This window comes from Miniopterus schreibersii (genome assembly GCF_964146895.1).
Source record: "Miniopterus schreibersii genome assembly, chromosome: 2".
Classification (NCBI taxonomy): domain Eukaryota; kingdom Metazoa; phylum Chordata; class Mammalia; order Chiroptera; family Miniopteridae; genus Miniopterus; species Miniopterus schreibersii.
In genome coordinates this window covers 159,118,133-159,134,863 of record NC_138102.1, presented here as the reverse complement: position 1 = coordinate 159,134,863, position 16,731 = coordinate 159,118,133, and the positions used below count along the sequence as shown (strand labels likewise).

At 40.4% G+C, this 16,731-nt stretch overlaps 1 protein-coding gene across 2 annotated transcripts in view; it reads right to left on the bottom strand.

The window, feature by feature from the left end:
* GYS2 (glycogen synthase 2) overlaps window positions 1-13,775 on the bottom strand; it is a 35,428-nt gene extending 21,653 nt beyond the window's left edge. Inside the window, exons 1-7 of one of the 2 annotated variants that reach the window (XM_081127852.1) lie at window positions 13,334-13,775; window positions 9,220-9,401; window positions 6,654-6,845; window positions 4,842-5,024; window positions 1,274-1,418; window positions 736-853; window positions 431-551 (exon numbers count right to left, since the gene is read on the bottom strand). In XM_081127852.1, the coding sequence (XP_080983978.1) occupies window positions 431-551; window positions 736-853; window positions 1,274-1,418; window positions 4,842-5,024; window positions 6,654-6,845; window positions 9,220-9,401; window positions 13,334-13,454 (1,062 nt within the window). In that variant the 5' untranslated portion in view covers window positions 13,455-13,775. Of the gene's footprint in view, window positions 1-430; window positions 552-735; window positions 854-1,273; window positions 1,419-4,841; window positions 5,025-6,653; window positions 6,846-9,219; window positions 9,402-11,951; window positions 12,020-13,333 lie in introns of those variants that run through there. The other variant, XM_081127853.1, reaches the window with a different exon arrangement.
* Window positions 13,776-16,731: the final 2,956 nt, after the last annotated feature.

The following is a 16,731-nucleotide window of genomic DNA, read 5'->3' as shown; positions in this document are numbered from 1 at the left end:
TTAATACCAAAGTTCAGCATCAGGAAGCCTATCGTTCCGTATACCCAAGCCACCTCTTCTGTTATTAATCCTTATCAGTGTTTGAAAAGGTAAAATGTTGTTCTTATTTGCTTGATTTCTCTATATTTATTTTTCAAGTGGTTACAAACTCATCTGGGAGAACGTTATAATGTCATCTTAAAACATAGAGCATAAGCTTGTGACTCTCTTAAAAATACACCTGACGACATAAATACACAAGTGGACAGTGTAGCAATCCCAATATAGAAATGGAATAATCAAAGCCATTTTTATAATAAGATTGTCATTTTAAAGCTTTAAAATCTTACATCCTCAGGAAAACTACTTAAGAAGCCAGAAAGCTCTTTACTGCCCCCCAGAAGCAAGTCCTCCTACAAAAGCATTTTATGACATCTTGGAGCTTCCTTACCCTCAGCAGGAAATTTAGCCTGGATAGGGACTCCAGGAAGATGTCAGCTCCTTTGTTTGAAAACTCATACCTCCCAGCAATGAAAAAGAACAAAGTTTTTTCAAGATCAAAGTCCAGATGACTAGAACAAAACAAAACAGTTTCAAATGAAATAAAGCACATTTCAAACAAAATGTACGCAGGAATTCTCTTAAAGTACAAAGCATTCTGGGAAAGATAAACATGTACTATAACAACACTGTTTTCTCTATACTAGAGATCTCTAAAATCGCACACAATTTTTTTTTAAATAAAGAAAAACATACCCATAAAAGTGACCTCGAACAAAGTCTTGTATCCTAGCTTTGTACATTGCATGTAGATTTTGAAACTCATGTACTGCTGAAAATTTCTTAACATTCAAGCCATTTGGAGTAACTACATCTGGAAAAGCAAAAAATAAAATCATTATGAAAATGCTCTTTTGAGAGAGGGTACCATTGCAGTAAAAGAGTATTTAAATTTATAAAGTTAGATGTCTATTAATATTTCTAGCTTATGACTATCATAGAATTGAAAATTCATAAATTTTCACAATAAATTGTGGAAATAAGAAATCAAGAGTACAAAATAACATTGGTACAATGGCATAGTATAATTAAAAGCAATAATGATGATTATAATAGTTTTACTGCCTACTGTGAACAACCAATGGAGCAGATGCTCTTATCTGCATTTTCGGCAGCCAAAACTTTTTTCCTCTACTGTTTTATGCCTTTTGTTTGTTTGTTTTAAACAAAATTCTCAGACTCTCATGTCATTTGGAACTGAAAGATCAGTGGGAAATGCTGGGGTAATCATTACCAGGTTTTCTCTTCAGCATATGCTCTGCCTCTATTGCTGTTATTTCAGACACCGTGGTGAACACATGAGCACAATGGACTGAAGCCCGCTCCATGCAGTACCGGTGGTAAATCTGCCTTTCCCCAGCCTCTTTGTCTATGTCAAACTGTTAAAAACAAAACACAAAAACAAGCACTTATACATTTACTTACACTGACTCTTCCGCACAAGCCAAACAAAATCACAGACTCTCATATTGTGTTCCCCCAAGGCTATGTAAAATTTTATGCCCACAAAAAAGTAAGGAAAATTTTTATTAAACCCACTAAGTGCAGAGCTACTTATGCTTAAAAAGGTGTTGCTTATTTCATTTCTGCTTCTAAACTGCTATTTAACCCCCTGAGTAAATGATATTTCCACTTTGTTATAATCACATAGAAATCTTGATATTTTTTTGGCATTTTAATTATACTTTTACTTGTCCCACATTTTATAAATACTCAGCTAAACTCTTTCCCCAAGGTCCTTATCATATATTTGCCCATAAACAATGAAATAAATCTGACATTAAACTTGATACCAAAAATTAAGATATTTATAATTATTGTTAATTCACTGAAAGGGAAACTGACAAAGAGAAAGGATAAATGATTTTCCATGGTTATAGAAGTCCTACCACTATATAATTTCAAGAGTGGACTGTTACTTTAATTAGGTAGTGTGTTAGATGGTGCAATCATTCAGTATTCTGCTATCTTAACTTAAAACACACACAAACACAATAAGCCAACCCCCCACAATTAAATAGTTGGCAACAGTTGTGGGCTTTTGCCATTTGGCTTAGTTACTGAATGCTATGTCTAATATAGCTGCATATGGAAGTAGCAGTGTCTAAGAGAAAAAGCTATATAGTTTCTGGCATTGTATCAGCAATACGCTTTTCCTATTAGAAACTTTTCAACACTATGCATCAGGCACTCTTTTAAGCAGGATATCATATTTAATCCTCATAAACTACCAAGACACTTATTTTGTCTTCATTTTATAGAGGGGGTTTTGAAACTTTTAAAGGTTAAAGAACTCCCTCAAGGTCACATTCCTAGTAAGCATCTTAGCAGAGCCCTATTGATCCAAATCAGCCTGACTCCAAGCTTGTGCTCTCACCTGCTTTTTTCTCACTCAGGCTCTAACTCAGTCAACAAGTAAGTCCCAACAATTACTGTCTTATATCGTATACAGGAAAATACTAAAAAAAAAGATTTATTAGATGATTCTAAATATTAGAACAAGGAAATTCTTAGAATATTCTTTCTTGATTGTAATATTTGCAAACATCTCTAAAAATGCTTGAATCAGGGTTCTAGGTGGTATCCTTGGATCAGCAGAAGTCTTTCTTAAAATCTTTATATGGCTGGTCTCATTTATTCATCCAAATCTCTCATACAACCAATATTAGTTGAATAATTTATGTGTTTCTGTTACCTTCAAAGAGTTTATAAATAAATTAGTGAGAAAATGGGTAAAAATTAGGCAGAAATGAGTAAGTGCCTGAGTAAGGTACAAGGTCAGAGCAGGATAGAGAAAAGTATCTCACACTATGTAAGTATGTTGTCAGTATTACCTCTAGAATGTAAGATTTTCTAGGGCAAGAACCATGAGTTATTCATCTCTATGTCTCCAAGTTGGTTGGATGAATAAAATGGCATTTGGACTGGGACGTGAAAGTTCAATTTCGGGAAAGGTTATTTTAGGATGAAAAATTAGCTGCCCTAAAAAACAAGTTATATAAAGTCATATGGCATGTGCAGAAAATAGCAAAATGTCCAGTGTGACTGTGCTCTGTGCTCTTAAGTATTCTGCAGTAAATATTTCATATGCCTCTCTAACATTTTCTCTTTCTCAAAAATTAAAGTCTGCTTTTCTCCAGGAAACATGGTCATTGAGCTTATCACAGATCACTGGTTTGCCCTTATTAGTCTACCAATATCGTATGCCATTAAGAAATTTCCCTGATCTTCTGACTTTCTGAATCCCTTGGTGACTTTATTTTAAATGTACACCTTAAGTTTACAATTGACCTTTAGGGTAGGCTGACCTTTTTATAGGTCAACTCTCATTAGGACCATTCGTTGCTTTCCAAGTGTTAAAGTTTGTCAGAAAAAAACTTTCCTGCATTCAGTGTGAAAGTGTCTTTGAGATAGCAGTATAGCTTTTCACAGCCATTACCTAAGGATTATTTATGTATTACACACATGCATACACACACATTCTGTTTCATAGAATCCTAACAGTTTTTTAAACTGGGAACTCTTTAGAAATCAACTTTCCGCCTGACTGATGTGGCTCAGTGGTTGAGCATCGACCTAGGATCCAGGAGATTGTGGTTCAATTCCCCGTCAGGGCACAGGCCCGGGTTGCGGGCTCGATCCCCAGTCAGGGGTGTGCAGGAGGCAGCCGATCAATGACTCTCATCATTGATGTTTCTCTCTCTCTCCCTCTCCCTTCCTCTCTCTCTAAAATCAAAACCATTAAAAAAAAAAAGAAATCAACTTTCCAGTGCCCTAATTTTCCTGATAGTGCAACAGAACCTTAAAGTGGTAAACTGATTTGATTGGCAATATAGATACCAAATTGCAAAGCTCCTAACTTTATGGTATGCACATGTTTTTTGATATTATTGATATAAGATATAAAAGACATACTTTAATCTGGTTTAACTGATGGAAAATAGAAGAAAGAAGTCAAAACTGAATAACTTTGGTTCCTAGAATCACACAGTCTTCTCAAATGAGCAAACATATAATTATTTGGTCACCACGGACCCATATCCCTATTTTTTATTTTGTTTTTTAAAAATATATATTTTTTGATTTCAGAGAGAGGAAGGGAGAGGGAGAGAGAGAGATAGAAACATGAGTGATGAGAGTCATTGATTGGCTGCCTCCTGCACGTCCCCTGCTGTGGATCAAGCCCACAACCTGGGCATGTGCCCTGATGGGGAATCTAACTGTGATCTCCTGGATCCTAGGTGGGTGCTAAACTGCTGAGCCACACCAGCCAGCTGGGTCACGCTCCTGTTTTTAATAAATTCTGTCTTATTTGACCCCTACAAAAAATCCACCTATGCATTGCAGAGTTACAGGAAAAATCTGACCATCTGTTCACTTGGAGGATAGAGGCGGTAAGGCTCCTGGTGCAAGCTGTATGAGTAGAATTCCCGTCCCTACCTGCCACTCAGGGCTGTGTGTGGGTCCAGAATCCTCACAGCATTTCCCAAGCTCCAGGGCAGACAGGAGTTCAACCCTGTGTCCAGAGTTTTACTCCCTCCCCTCCCCGCCCCTTTGGATCTTGGATCTATTGCTCCAAAGTAGCCGCATTGCCCGGCACTGCTGCACCCTGGGGCACTCTGAGCAGTTAAACCCTAGGAGCTTTCTGTCACTGGGGGCGGCTTTGTCATGCATATTGATGTGTTAAAAGGGCATTTCTGCCACCTCGCTGGCAGATGAAATGTCAAGATCAATACTTCTCATCCTTCAGCTTCCAAGATCAGAACAAAGGGCAGTAAGGGGAAGGTGGTGGGACTATTTACCTTATCCAGGTGGTTGTAGAAATCAATGTTTGCAGCGCAGAGATACCTCCCAAGCAGTGTGGCATGAGTGGTAAAAATTGTAGCGATAGGAAGTTTCCGGGCTCGAGACAGGATCAGTCCAGTCCCCGCCTGCCATTCGTGGAACTGGGCGATGACATGTTTGCCTTCTACATGGTCTGTCACCTACATCAGGAAAGGAGCATTTAGAAAAGCTGTGGGTGAAGCTTGATCTTGCTCACGGCCCACAGCATAAGGAAAGGTACTGTGCCTGAAAGTTCTAGCACAATTTGAAGGGATCTAAATGTGAAGCATGCAGATTCAGCAAGTGTGTTTTATAAGATTCAGTGGCATGTTCATGAAGCCCAGTGGTTCTCACACTTAGCATACCTTGGCTCACTTGGAAGCTTGTTAAGCACTGACATCTGGGTCCCATTCCCACATCATTTAATTCAATGATTCTGGGCTGGGGGGCAAGAATTTGCATTTCTTACAAGTTTGAATGCTACTGACAGTCTGGGAAATACTCTGAGAACCACTGACTTAGGCTAAAACATTTGCATTTTAAAGTATCTGCTCATCACAAAGTTCCCCGCAGCTGTGAACAGCTGCACACATCAATGGTGCAGCAGGAACAGGTGACAGACAGTGAAACAGAACTTGCCCGGAAAAGCCTTGGGGTGTTTGCTCAGTGTCTTTGTTTACCTTTTGAACCAATGACAATCTCTCTCTCTGGAACCACTTTACTTTAGAGGCAGTTGGGCTCTTACTTTCCTGCTTCTCTCCCTCTGTTCCCTTTGACAGAAAGGAGGGGCAGACACACACATGTGCACACACCCACACTCTAAAGCTGGCTCCGGCCCTGGGGGAAGTGGCTCAGGGAGGAGTTAGCAGAGAAAGAGTTGATGAAACTAACAGATGCTAAAACAAGAGTTCGTATGGGTCATTAGCCCAGATCTGCCAGCACCCTCGCCCTTCTCCTATTCTGTCACCAACACGAAGCAGTAGGACTGCTTTTCCACCCTCTCCTTTACGTCATCGAGGCAGCCTGTTATGGCTATTGGAATATGACTTCATCAGCAAAAAGAGTAGGCAGATGGAACACACTCCCCACATGGAGTTCTGTGATTTGGCCTTAGGCCACACCCCGGCTTTGCTAGGGACGCTCTTCCTTCACCATCTAATTTTTAGGTTAAGCATCATTATCTTGAGGTAATACAAAGAAGGCAAACAAAGTGAGCTGCCATGCTTTGAGGACTTACGAGAGTGCAGTCATGGTTCATTTAAAAAGTACTAGTTTCTAATATTCTTTTTTTTTTTTCATCTATGGGATATTTCACTGCTACAGACTCCTTAGCACCTGCTGGGATCCCTTCAGACCTTAACTAATGATGAAAATATCTGAGTGTCACTGCAGTTACACAAGTACTCATGCATAATCAAAACCAAATATTTCAAGCTGTTTTCTATTCCCCAGATTCTAGAATTCATATACATAGTGCATGATGTATATTATTTTTTTCTTGAGTATATATTGAGTACTATCTATGTAGCAGGAAATATAATTGAATTTTTATATGCATCATTCTATATATTAATAAGCATTATTATTATTACCCTGTTCCAAAGACTGGTACTTAGTTTGAGAAATGCTGAACATTTTCTCAGAAATGTACTAGGACAATCAATAATGGTATCATCTCAAAACTTACTTAATCTAAGGGTCATGGAATCATTGCTGGGCAATGCTGGGCACAGGACACAATCATGCAGCTCCTCTGTTGTATCACTGTATCACTATACAGTAAACTGTACCTCTTTTAAGAACCAGGCCGTTAAAGATCCAAATATCAGCATATCGTTGGCTTCTCGGTCATGATAAGGGATGCCGACACTGCATGCTTCCCAGAGGTCACCCTTCCACCTGTCCAAATTCCAAGCCGAATAGCCTATGTCAAAGAGCACCACATAAGGACTCCCCTCTATCAGCCATCTTCCGAAGTGTACCTGCCATAAAAAGAACACAGAACCATGTAGTAATGCTGGGGAATGGAAGGGAGGAAATGTATTTGTGCTCAGAAGATGTAAGCTCTATTTAGAACTCAATTGCAGATTATGTAGGCTCTATAGAAAACCTCAGTGATACCACAAAGCATCTGATAAGTTGAGCCTGAAGTTATAATGGGCTTGCATCCATTCATCTAAAATCTCCAAGTTTTTGTTTTTCATTAAATTTGGTCACTTAGAAACAAGGCATCTAGATCATGTGATCACTCTTGTGACCTTGAGCTCATGGTTTTAGGATTTAATATTATAGTCTATGTTTTTATGATAGAGTCATAAGATTAACTGCTCTGTATCTTTAACAACTTGCAACTGGATATAATTTCTATGGTGTCACTTATTTTCCTTTATGCAACAGGACTTAAAATATTTCCTGATAAAAATATGGTGTGTGTTTTTCTGTTGACAAATGTACATGATTTCTCTTATCCCTCCTGCTAAAAAATGTTACTCAAAGTGTTTACTGATACGGTTGCTGCCAGATATCTAGTTAAATATATTGTCTAAAATGCATTATCTAGTTAATCTAGCAGCCCAAACTCTAATCCTATTACATTTTTCAAAATGACTGTCCATCAAATTCAACCATTAATTCAGTCAGTCACACAGCTACCTCTAAGACTTTTGCCAATTTGCCCCATCACACAAATGCTGAAATTAAACAACACTGAATCTTTATCTATTCATGTTTCTGCACTTTCACTCAGGCTGCTGATGGCTGCTGGAGAGTCACAGTCATGTACACCTGTGACACTAAAAAGACATGGCTGCACATCAAAGATGTCCAGAAATTCTTTTATATATTCCTTGAACACTTTTAAGAACTTCAAGTTCTCTTCAAAGTCTCTTGTTTTAACACTTGCCTCCTAATATTTGTAAGATGACCTTAACTCCTACTTTAATAAGGTCATCAGAAACATTGGGTGAGACTGTGCTGAATTCTTCATTCATCCTTTATTCCTTGTTTAAGTGAAAGGGGGGCAGAATGACCCTCTCACTAGCGCTTTGGATCATGTTCTCTCTCCCATTCTCAGTGGCCTTACTTTCTTCAGTCACCCATTTCTTCTGAACTTCCAGCTTCTCCATCTGCTAGATATTTATTTTTGGCATATAAATATGTTCAGGCCTCACATTTAATAAAACACTAATTCTCAAAATCATGCCTCTCTGAAACTACTTAATTCATTTTACCTCTTCATAGAAAAATCTCATAGCCACAGCTTCTATACTCTTTTCTCACCATTCATTCATTCTTCAACCCACTGCAATCTGACTTAACTCCCCTTTCCTTTCAAACTGCATTTAACAAGGTTACCACGAATGACCTTAATATTGCTAAACCAAAATGACCTTGGTGCATCCTTTGTTGACTTAGTCCCTCCTTCATACTCGAGACTCTCTCTCCCTTGTCTTGACCTCATTATTCCTGTGGTTATGGCAACAAATTATCAGAAAACTAGTGGCTTAAAATAACACAAACTAATTGTCTTACTGCTCTGGGGGTTGTAGTGTGAAATCGGTCTTATGGGTTAAAATCAACACGCTGGCAGAGTTTCATTCCATTTGTATTCTCTAGAAGAGAATCGATTTTCTGGCCTTTCCAGTCTCTAGAGGCCCCCTGCTTTCCTTGGCTCATGTCCCCTCCTCCATCTTCAAAGCTCATCACGCCAACCTCTGCTTCCATTGTTACATCTCTCAAGTCTGATTCTACCACCTCCCTCTTATAAAGACCCTGGAGATTTGGGATCACATTGGGCCCACCTTGAAAATCCAGGGTAATTTCCCCATCTCAAGATCCTTAATATAATCACATCTGCAAGGTCCTTTTTGCTACATAAGGTAATATTTTCATAGGTTCTGAGGATTAGGATTTGGACATCCTTGGTTCTACATCACAAGCTGTGCTGCTACTTCTGCAATCTCTGACTTCTTTTACTGTAAATGTTCTAACATGCTGACATCCCCAAAGTTTGGATCAAAACTTCTGCTTTTAGTCTATAAACTTCCACTGCATGTTATCAACACCAATGATTTCAATTACATTTTAGACACAAATGACTTCCCCAGAAATATCTTTGCCCTGTACCTTCTGCTGGTCTGTAAACCTATTATACTACTAGAGAGTTTCCCTATGGTCCTCACAACCTGCCTCAAAATGTACCTATTTAAAGTCAAGTTCATCATCTTTCTCACAAACCTGCTCCTTTTTCCTAAGTAGATGAATGGTCTTTTCTTGGCAGTTAATGTAAATTGTGTCTGCTTTCCCATAACGGCTTACTGAGACTTGTCAAGTGAAGTTGAGGTCAGGATGCTTTACCTGGCAGCCATGCTTATTCATTGTCTCCACTGCTCTTCTTACAGCTTCATTTACAGGTTCACACTGTTCCACCTGAGTCTTCATATTTTGCTCAAAATATGGACCAATCAGAAAATAACTGTCTCCCCATTCGTCTGCTGTTGTTCTAGCCTTTGTCTGAATCACAGTATAGATGCCACCAACTGTTGAAAAGAAAAAAATTCCATTATCATTCAGGTTAATAATGCATTTAAGTGATAATGGCATGAAAATAGGTTCCCATTTTTTTAAGAATAAATATTTTTATTGATTTCAGAGAGAGGAAGGGAGAGGGGGAGAGAGACATAGAAACATCAGTGATGAGAGAGTCATTGATTGACTGTCTCCTGCAGGTCCCCTACTAGGGATCGAGCCCGAGACCTGGGCATGTGCCCTGACTGGGAATCGAACTGAGATCTCCTGGATCCTAGGTCGATACTCAACCGCTGAGCAACACCTGGCCAGGCTAGGATTCCATTTTTAAGTAACTATTTAGGATCCATCAAACACAAGGGTTTATTTAACTTTCTAAAAGAAGGTGCTTAAAGGACACTAACAAATAGTCACTATTGTAAATACCCATTCATGGATATTTTAAAGCCCCCTTCTGGGTGAATGTCAGAGAATAGCATGTTGGCAACACCAGAGCAGTATAAACATTTCAAAGAAATCTGAAGAGACAATTGGAATGAAGCAGTACTTGGCTTAATGCTCTATCCACATTGAATCATCAAAATGGGGCAAATAGCCATTGTCAGGACACATGCCCTCAGCAGCAATGCTCACCTTTCACTCCTCCTACAGTGGTCCAAGAAGGGGCTACGCTGTGTCCAAGTAACAGCTACTGCTGAAATTTCATGTGCTCGAGCACCAATTTAGCTTCTCTCTGTCCTTCCCATATTTATACACCAACTAGTTTCCCTTGATTTTTACTCTGTTTACTACAAACTCCTCTCTTGGCATGCTAATTATAGTCGATGGCATAGACATAGGGCCATTCCTATTTTCAAATGTGAGGTATAAACCAGAGTTTCACCAACACATATTTTTTATTGAATCTTTGTTTTTGCCACAGTGTAGATCACTGAATTTGAACTTACCTTTCACTTTCAAACATGTACTTTGTATTTTATTGATCTATATTTTTCCCTGAAACAACATGGGAGCTATGTTTAGTGTGAGGGCAAAGTATCAGGCTTTTCATAAGAAAGAAAAGACGAGCCCCCTTGGCATATATGTCATTGAAGTAGCTACAACCCCAAGTTCTCATCTAAAAACACTGCTGATGTTGCTAAAACCAGGATTCCAAAGCAGTATGGAATATGTACAGCAGCCAAATAAGGCATTTTATATGTGCATATAAATTAGGATGTATCTTCACTATTTTTTAAATGTTTAAAAGTTACGGAATTTGAAAATCATATGACTTCAGTATTACATAGCTAATAATTGGACCCTTCTGTCTCAAGACACAGTTGTAGAAGCAGGAGTAGTCATTATACAGTTAGAATATCATTCTTTGAGGAAGTAGGTCTGGTAGGATAGAAAGTAAATGTTACTGGTGACAATGGTCAGCAAATGTTTGCGTGCCCAGCGCTTTGCTGGGTCTGTGGTTCAAATCAAAGCAGCTGCAGTCTCAGGTAGTGGGAGGTGAGACCCTTAGAGCAAGACCATGTGCACACCCCACCCTGATTATACCACAGTGACAGCCTGTATTTTATACAGGAGAGGCTCAGACATAGCAATCGGGACAAAAAGGGAGTGGGGTGACTAGGGCTCCTCTTAAAGCTATGTGTGTACCAAGCATGGCTTTTCCATAGATTGTGTGTTTCACCTGGTGTTTTCTTGGATATAAATATATTTCCTATTTGCCACTACAAGCCACTGTAAGATGGCTGAAACATTACATTCATTTCATTCATGAAGAAACTGACAGATAGTTTAAGGGATGTTTTTACAAAGTCTCAAAAATCTATGATCTTTGAGTGCAGGTACTACGTTCTTTCATCTATAGGAAATTTACTTAGGCAATGGATGTTTTCATTTTTATTCTTGTGTGGTAATTAAAAAGAGAAGTGGACTCAGAGATCTAACTGCTAGTCCCAACCCTGCAGTCTGCTTGGTCATTAATGTCTGTGGATGTCTGTTTTCATCTATGAAACAGAGGGCTTGGGTCATGACCTCTACGATGTCTCATAGCCTGGCTATGAACTGGAGGAAAATAAAAGTTCAAAGTAAAATTTAAAAAGAAACTATGATGTCAATGTATTGCCAGAGATGAACACAATAATTGTCCATTCATGTAAACATCTCTGAAAAATCAGACTGTAATAGATATTTTAAAAAAAGATATATTAGAGATGATATCAACTTGGGTAAATCACATTGTGAGTCCCCTCTAGAGACAACAAAATTCCCTTTCTCTTGCATGGGAAATGAAAGAAAGTAAGTATCAAAGGAAGAGTAGAGGTTGAAAATAAATGTATTCATTCCTTCATTTAAAAGAAAAAAAAAGCCCTTTGAGCATTTCCTTTGTGCCAGGCACCATTCCGGGCCTTCGCATTAGCATGCGTGTCATCAGGATACAAGATTCATGGATAACAGTTTTCACCAGTGTGAGCCCAGCACCGGGAGACAATGTTGCATTAAGGTTTGTTAAATAGAGAGGACAGAAGGAAGAAGAAAGGGCTCTCTGCTTAGGTGCTGGAACTCACATAGACATCTTCTGAACCGTTTCCTGGTGCTAATAAGTCCCTCCAAGTTTTTCCACCAACAAGCTGTATTCCCGAGTTCCTGCCTACTCTGTAGAGCAAACCTTTATTTAAAGGCACAATCTCAGGTTTATGTGTAACAGGCATGGCTCTGTTCCCAGGAACATTGGGCCTATTTAAAAACCTTGAGACTGGGGGAAAAAGAACATTAGAAACAGGTATTCATAAAAGACTTCCCCTCTCCATAATAAGGTTTCTGTTCTTTGCTTCCCCCTCACTAAACCTCAAAGAAAAAGGCTGTGCTTTTTTCTTATGTTCATTCTGTGCGTTTCTACACAGGCAGAACTGATTTTTAATTTTGATGTTATGATTTTTATGAAAGCATACACATGAGAACTTTGAACTTTTAGCATAATGGGGAAAGTCTGAACAGATGCCAAATATAATTCCCCCACTTCTGCGCTTATGCTGGCTCTGATTAGCCAAAAGGAAGTCATGTAATCGTATTCATGGTATCATTTCAGACCCTTCAAATTCCACAAGGTACCTCTGCCTTTCACCCATCAGTCACATGGCCTGGTCCTTCATGACCCTGGAGAATTCAACCTTCAAAACTTACTTTTTCTTACTAATATTCCCTCAATATTCTTGACATTTTTAAATTAGAGGATATCGATCCATAAGGAATTTCTGTTTTTATAATTTTACAAGTACCTTTCTTATTAATATCATTTAGGTTGAGTTCCACTTTGCCTTTTACAATCAACACAAATGGAATTATACCTTATTGGGAAATTATTTTAATTTTGTTAATTTTATTTCCTTCCTTATTTTATCATTTCTATGTATATATTATTGAAAAATTAATTCTGTTCTTCATGATAGGAGCTCAGTATTATGCCTTCTGAGCTGCTTCTAAATTAAAACTTTAATTCCAATCTAATCTTGATTTATTAGAAACATTAATAAATATTTCATAAAATTGCTATCAGTATATGGAGTTAAAGTTTCTAATTGGTCCTGATCAGGTACAGTTCGCCCTACAATAAAGTACAAAATTGTGCTTTTTGTTGAAAAAAAAAATCATAGAACCAAAAAAAGTAAATATTAACTGTTTACTTCTATTTTGCCACAGTATGGATTTCAAATTTTAATTTAAATGCACATTCCCTGGCAAAGACTAATATTTTCAACTTTTTCTCTCTTCAACACATCTACACAAGTCTCAGTTTTCATTGCCTGTTGAAACAGACCTGGTTAAATGTAACCTAAACTCATTTTCAGTTTTAATACCTACTTACTGGTAATTCACTTTATTAACTCACTCTCCTAATCTACGTTCTTCAGCAATCTGTCAAATAGCCGCATTCAGGGCCAGTACAAACCTTTATTAGTCACTTCCCAAGCAACTTCAAAGAGCAGTAAATCTTCCACAGGAAGCTCTTCAACTTCCCACTGGGGAAGCCCACTCAGGGAGGTCACAGACAGGGACCGGCCTCGGAGCATTCTTCCTCCAGTCCTCGGGAACTTGTCTGAGTCACCCTTTCAATGAACTGTAGGAGCCGGGAGATTTAGAGAGTGGAAGTTCAAGCTGGTAGGCCTCAGGCTCGGGTAGCTTCTCATAGGAGTAAACCAGCAGAGTGAAATCTCGTGAGCTTCCCAGAGAACTCCCGGTGGAAGGAGGAATTGTCAGGTTCTCTGCAGTCTTTCCAGGTGGGTCCACTGAGGACAGTATCTCCGATCAGAATCTACCCACACAACCCAGAACTATCACAAGTAAAAGCCTCAGTCTGGGGTTTAGGCAGGCACCCCCTCTGATAGGGGCATCCTCAGAGGCTCATCGTGATACAGGTCCAGACCTTTACCCCTTGTCCTTTTGACCAAATTCCTAGACTCACACAGTCACCAATCCTGATTTCATCACTTCCAAACTGATCCAAGATTAGCGATTCCCCTTACAAAGCTTGCAGACCATTTCAGGTTACACGGAGAATTTAATGGGACGTATTTCTATGTTTTCAATCACTTTATATTTCCTAAGTATTGTTCTTTCTTTTGGTTGTCATCTCTAGAGCATTAAAAAAAGTACTCCTAGTTATTGTATTCTACATCTGCAAATTTAATTTGGAAGATAAGTATAGATTTTGGTATTCCTTTACTTAATCACTTTTCTTTAAAATTTCCCTATGAAAACGTATAAAATGCAAGCGTGTGTTTGGGTATAAACACAAAGAATGCAATTTTGACTGATGATCATATCATTTATTTATTTTTTAAAATTTATCTTTTTTGTTGAAAGTATTACAGGTGTCACATTTTTCCCCCCCAACTGACCCCCTCCACCTCACTCCCACCCTCTCCCCAGGCCTTCACCCCGTTATTGTCTGTGTCCATGGGTTATGCATATGTTCATATAGCATCTTTGGTTAATCTCTTCCCACCCTCCAGTCCCCTTCCCTCTTCCCTCTGAAATATGATCATCTGTTGCATGCGTCAATGTCTCTGGATCCATTTAGTTTGTCAGGTTCTTTTGTTCATTAGCTTCTTCTTAAAGAAGACCCTTCAACATTTCCTGTAGTGCTGGTCTAGTGGTGATGAACTCCTTTAGCTTTTCCTTGTCTGAGAAGCTCTTTATCTGACCTTCAATTCTAAATGATAGCTTTGCTGGGTAGAGTAATCTTGGTTGTAAGTTCTTGCTTTTCATCTCTTTGAATACTTCTTGCCACTCCCTTCTGGCCTGCAAAGTTTCTGTTGAGAAATCAGCTGACAGTCTTATGGGTGCTCCCTTGTAGGTAACTAATTGCTTTTCTCTTGCTGCTTTTAAGATTCTTTGTCTTTGACCTTTGGCATTTTAATGATGATGTGTCTTGGTGTGGGCCTCTTTGGGTTCCTCTTGTTTGGGACCCTCTGTGCTTCCTGGACTTGTAAGTCTATTTCTTTCCCCAGGTAGGGGAAATTTTCTGTAACTATTTTTTCAAATAGGTTTTCAATTTCTTGGTCTCTTCCTTCTCCTTCTGTTACCTCAATAATACGAATGTTGGGCCAATTGAAGTTGTCCCAGAGACTCCTTACATGATCTTCATATTTCTGGATTCTTTTTTCTTTTTGCTCTTCTGGTTGGGTGTTTTTTGTTTCCTCATATTCCAAATTGCTGATTTGATTCTCAGCGTCCTCTACTCTACTGTTGATTCCCTGTAAATTATTCTTCATTTCAGTTCATGTAGCCTTCACTTCAAATTGGTACTTTATTATGTCATTGATTTTCTCAGTTGTTTTTGTAATACTCTTACTAATATCCTTGAGCATCCTTATCACCATTATTCTGAACTCTGTATGTAGTAGCTTGCTTGGTTCTATTTCATTTAGTTCATTTTCTGGAGATTTTTTTCTCTTTTTTCCTTTGTGACATGTTTCTTTGCTCCACATTTTGGCTGCTTCCAGGTGTTTGTTTCTATGTATTAGGTAGAGCTGCTATGTCTCCTGGAATTTGTAGAGTGGCTTTGTGTAGTAGGTGTCCTATAGGGTCCAGTGGCTCAGCCTCCCCAGTCACCTGCGCTGGGCCTTCTAGGTGCTCCCTATGTGGGCTATTGCAGTTGAGCCTTGGTTGCTATTGGCATCACTGGGAGGAATTGACTCCCAGACCAATTGGCTGTGAGGACCAGCTGCAACTACAGCCAAAGAGCTGCTGTGCTGGAGACACCCCTATGGATTTACTTCAGTGGGGCTTTGGTGCTCACCAAGTGCGCCCCTTGAGTGTGTCACTCGTGGCTGTGGTAGGGTTGTAATCCAGCGTGGTTGAGTCTGACCACCAGGTGCACTGTCTCTGGGGCCTCCCTGGAGATGCAAAGTCAGCCTGTGCCAGTGCCTTGCCCAGGGCCACCCAGCATGAGCTATGCAGCAAACTGTAGTTGGCTGCTAATTGTGCTGGGCTTGGGGGTGTCCAGGAGAGGCCAAGCTATGAGCCAATGCAGGCTGCCGCTAGTGCCAGGCCTGGGGCCGCTTATCAAGCTGTATGGGGCCCACTGCTGCCTGTTTGAGAGATTTTAGGAAAGTCCTAAGCATGAGGCTCGAGAGGCCACTTGCATAGAAAAACCCCTGGAAATGGCCCAGATGAGCTGCAGGTGGGGAGGGGCGGGGCCTCCGGGAATCACGGGGCGGGGCCAAAGGTGTGAGTCAGGTGCTGGTGATTCAAATATGGCGCCTGCCTGCCGGCTGTGTGCGGGGAGGACTCGCCAAAGGAGCAATGGCCTCTGCCAGCTCCTCTGTCTGGGAGGAAGCCGCCCCTCCAGCTCTTGCCCCGACTTCAGGCAGGTTAGTTCCTCCCCGAGTGTCCCGGGTCCTTTCAGGCTGCTGCCCGGCGCTGGGCTCAGAGGGAGCGTCCGGGTGAGTCCGTGCGCGGGCCCTTTAGAGGAGCTGCTGGGGCTCCCGCAGCCTCCGCGACCCTCAGGGACAGTCCCCGCTGGTTTCACAGCCCGGAGTTGTGGGGACGTCTCTTCCTGGCCCTGGAGCCTGGGCTGGGGGCCTGATGTGGGGCTAGGACCCCTCCCTCCTCCGGGAAACCTCTGCCACCGAGATTCCCTCCTGGGTTTACCCCGCGGCACCAGGTGTGGGCCCGAGGCCACGTCTCCGCGATTCAGCCCCGATCCGCCCACGTCCCCGCCCCTCCTCCTGGTCTCGTTGCTCCTTCAGCTCCCTGGTTGTGGGGCTTCTGTGCAGCCAGATCTCAGGAGGCTCTGAGTGACGGTGGTTCTGATTTTAGTTGTGATGTTGACGTGGTTGTGGG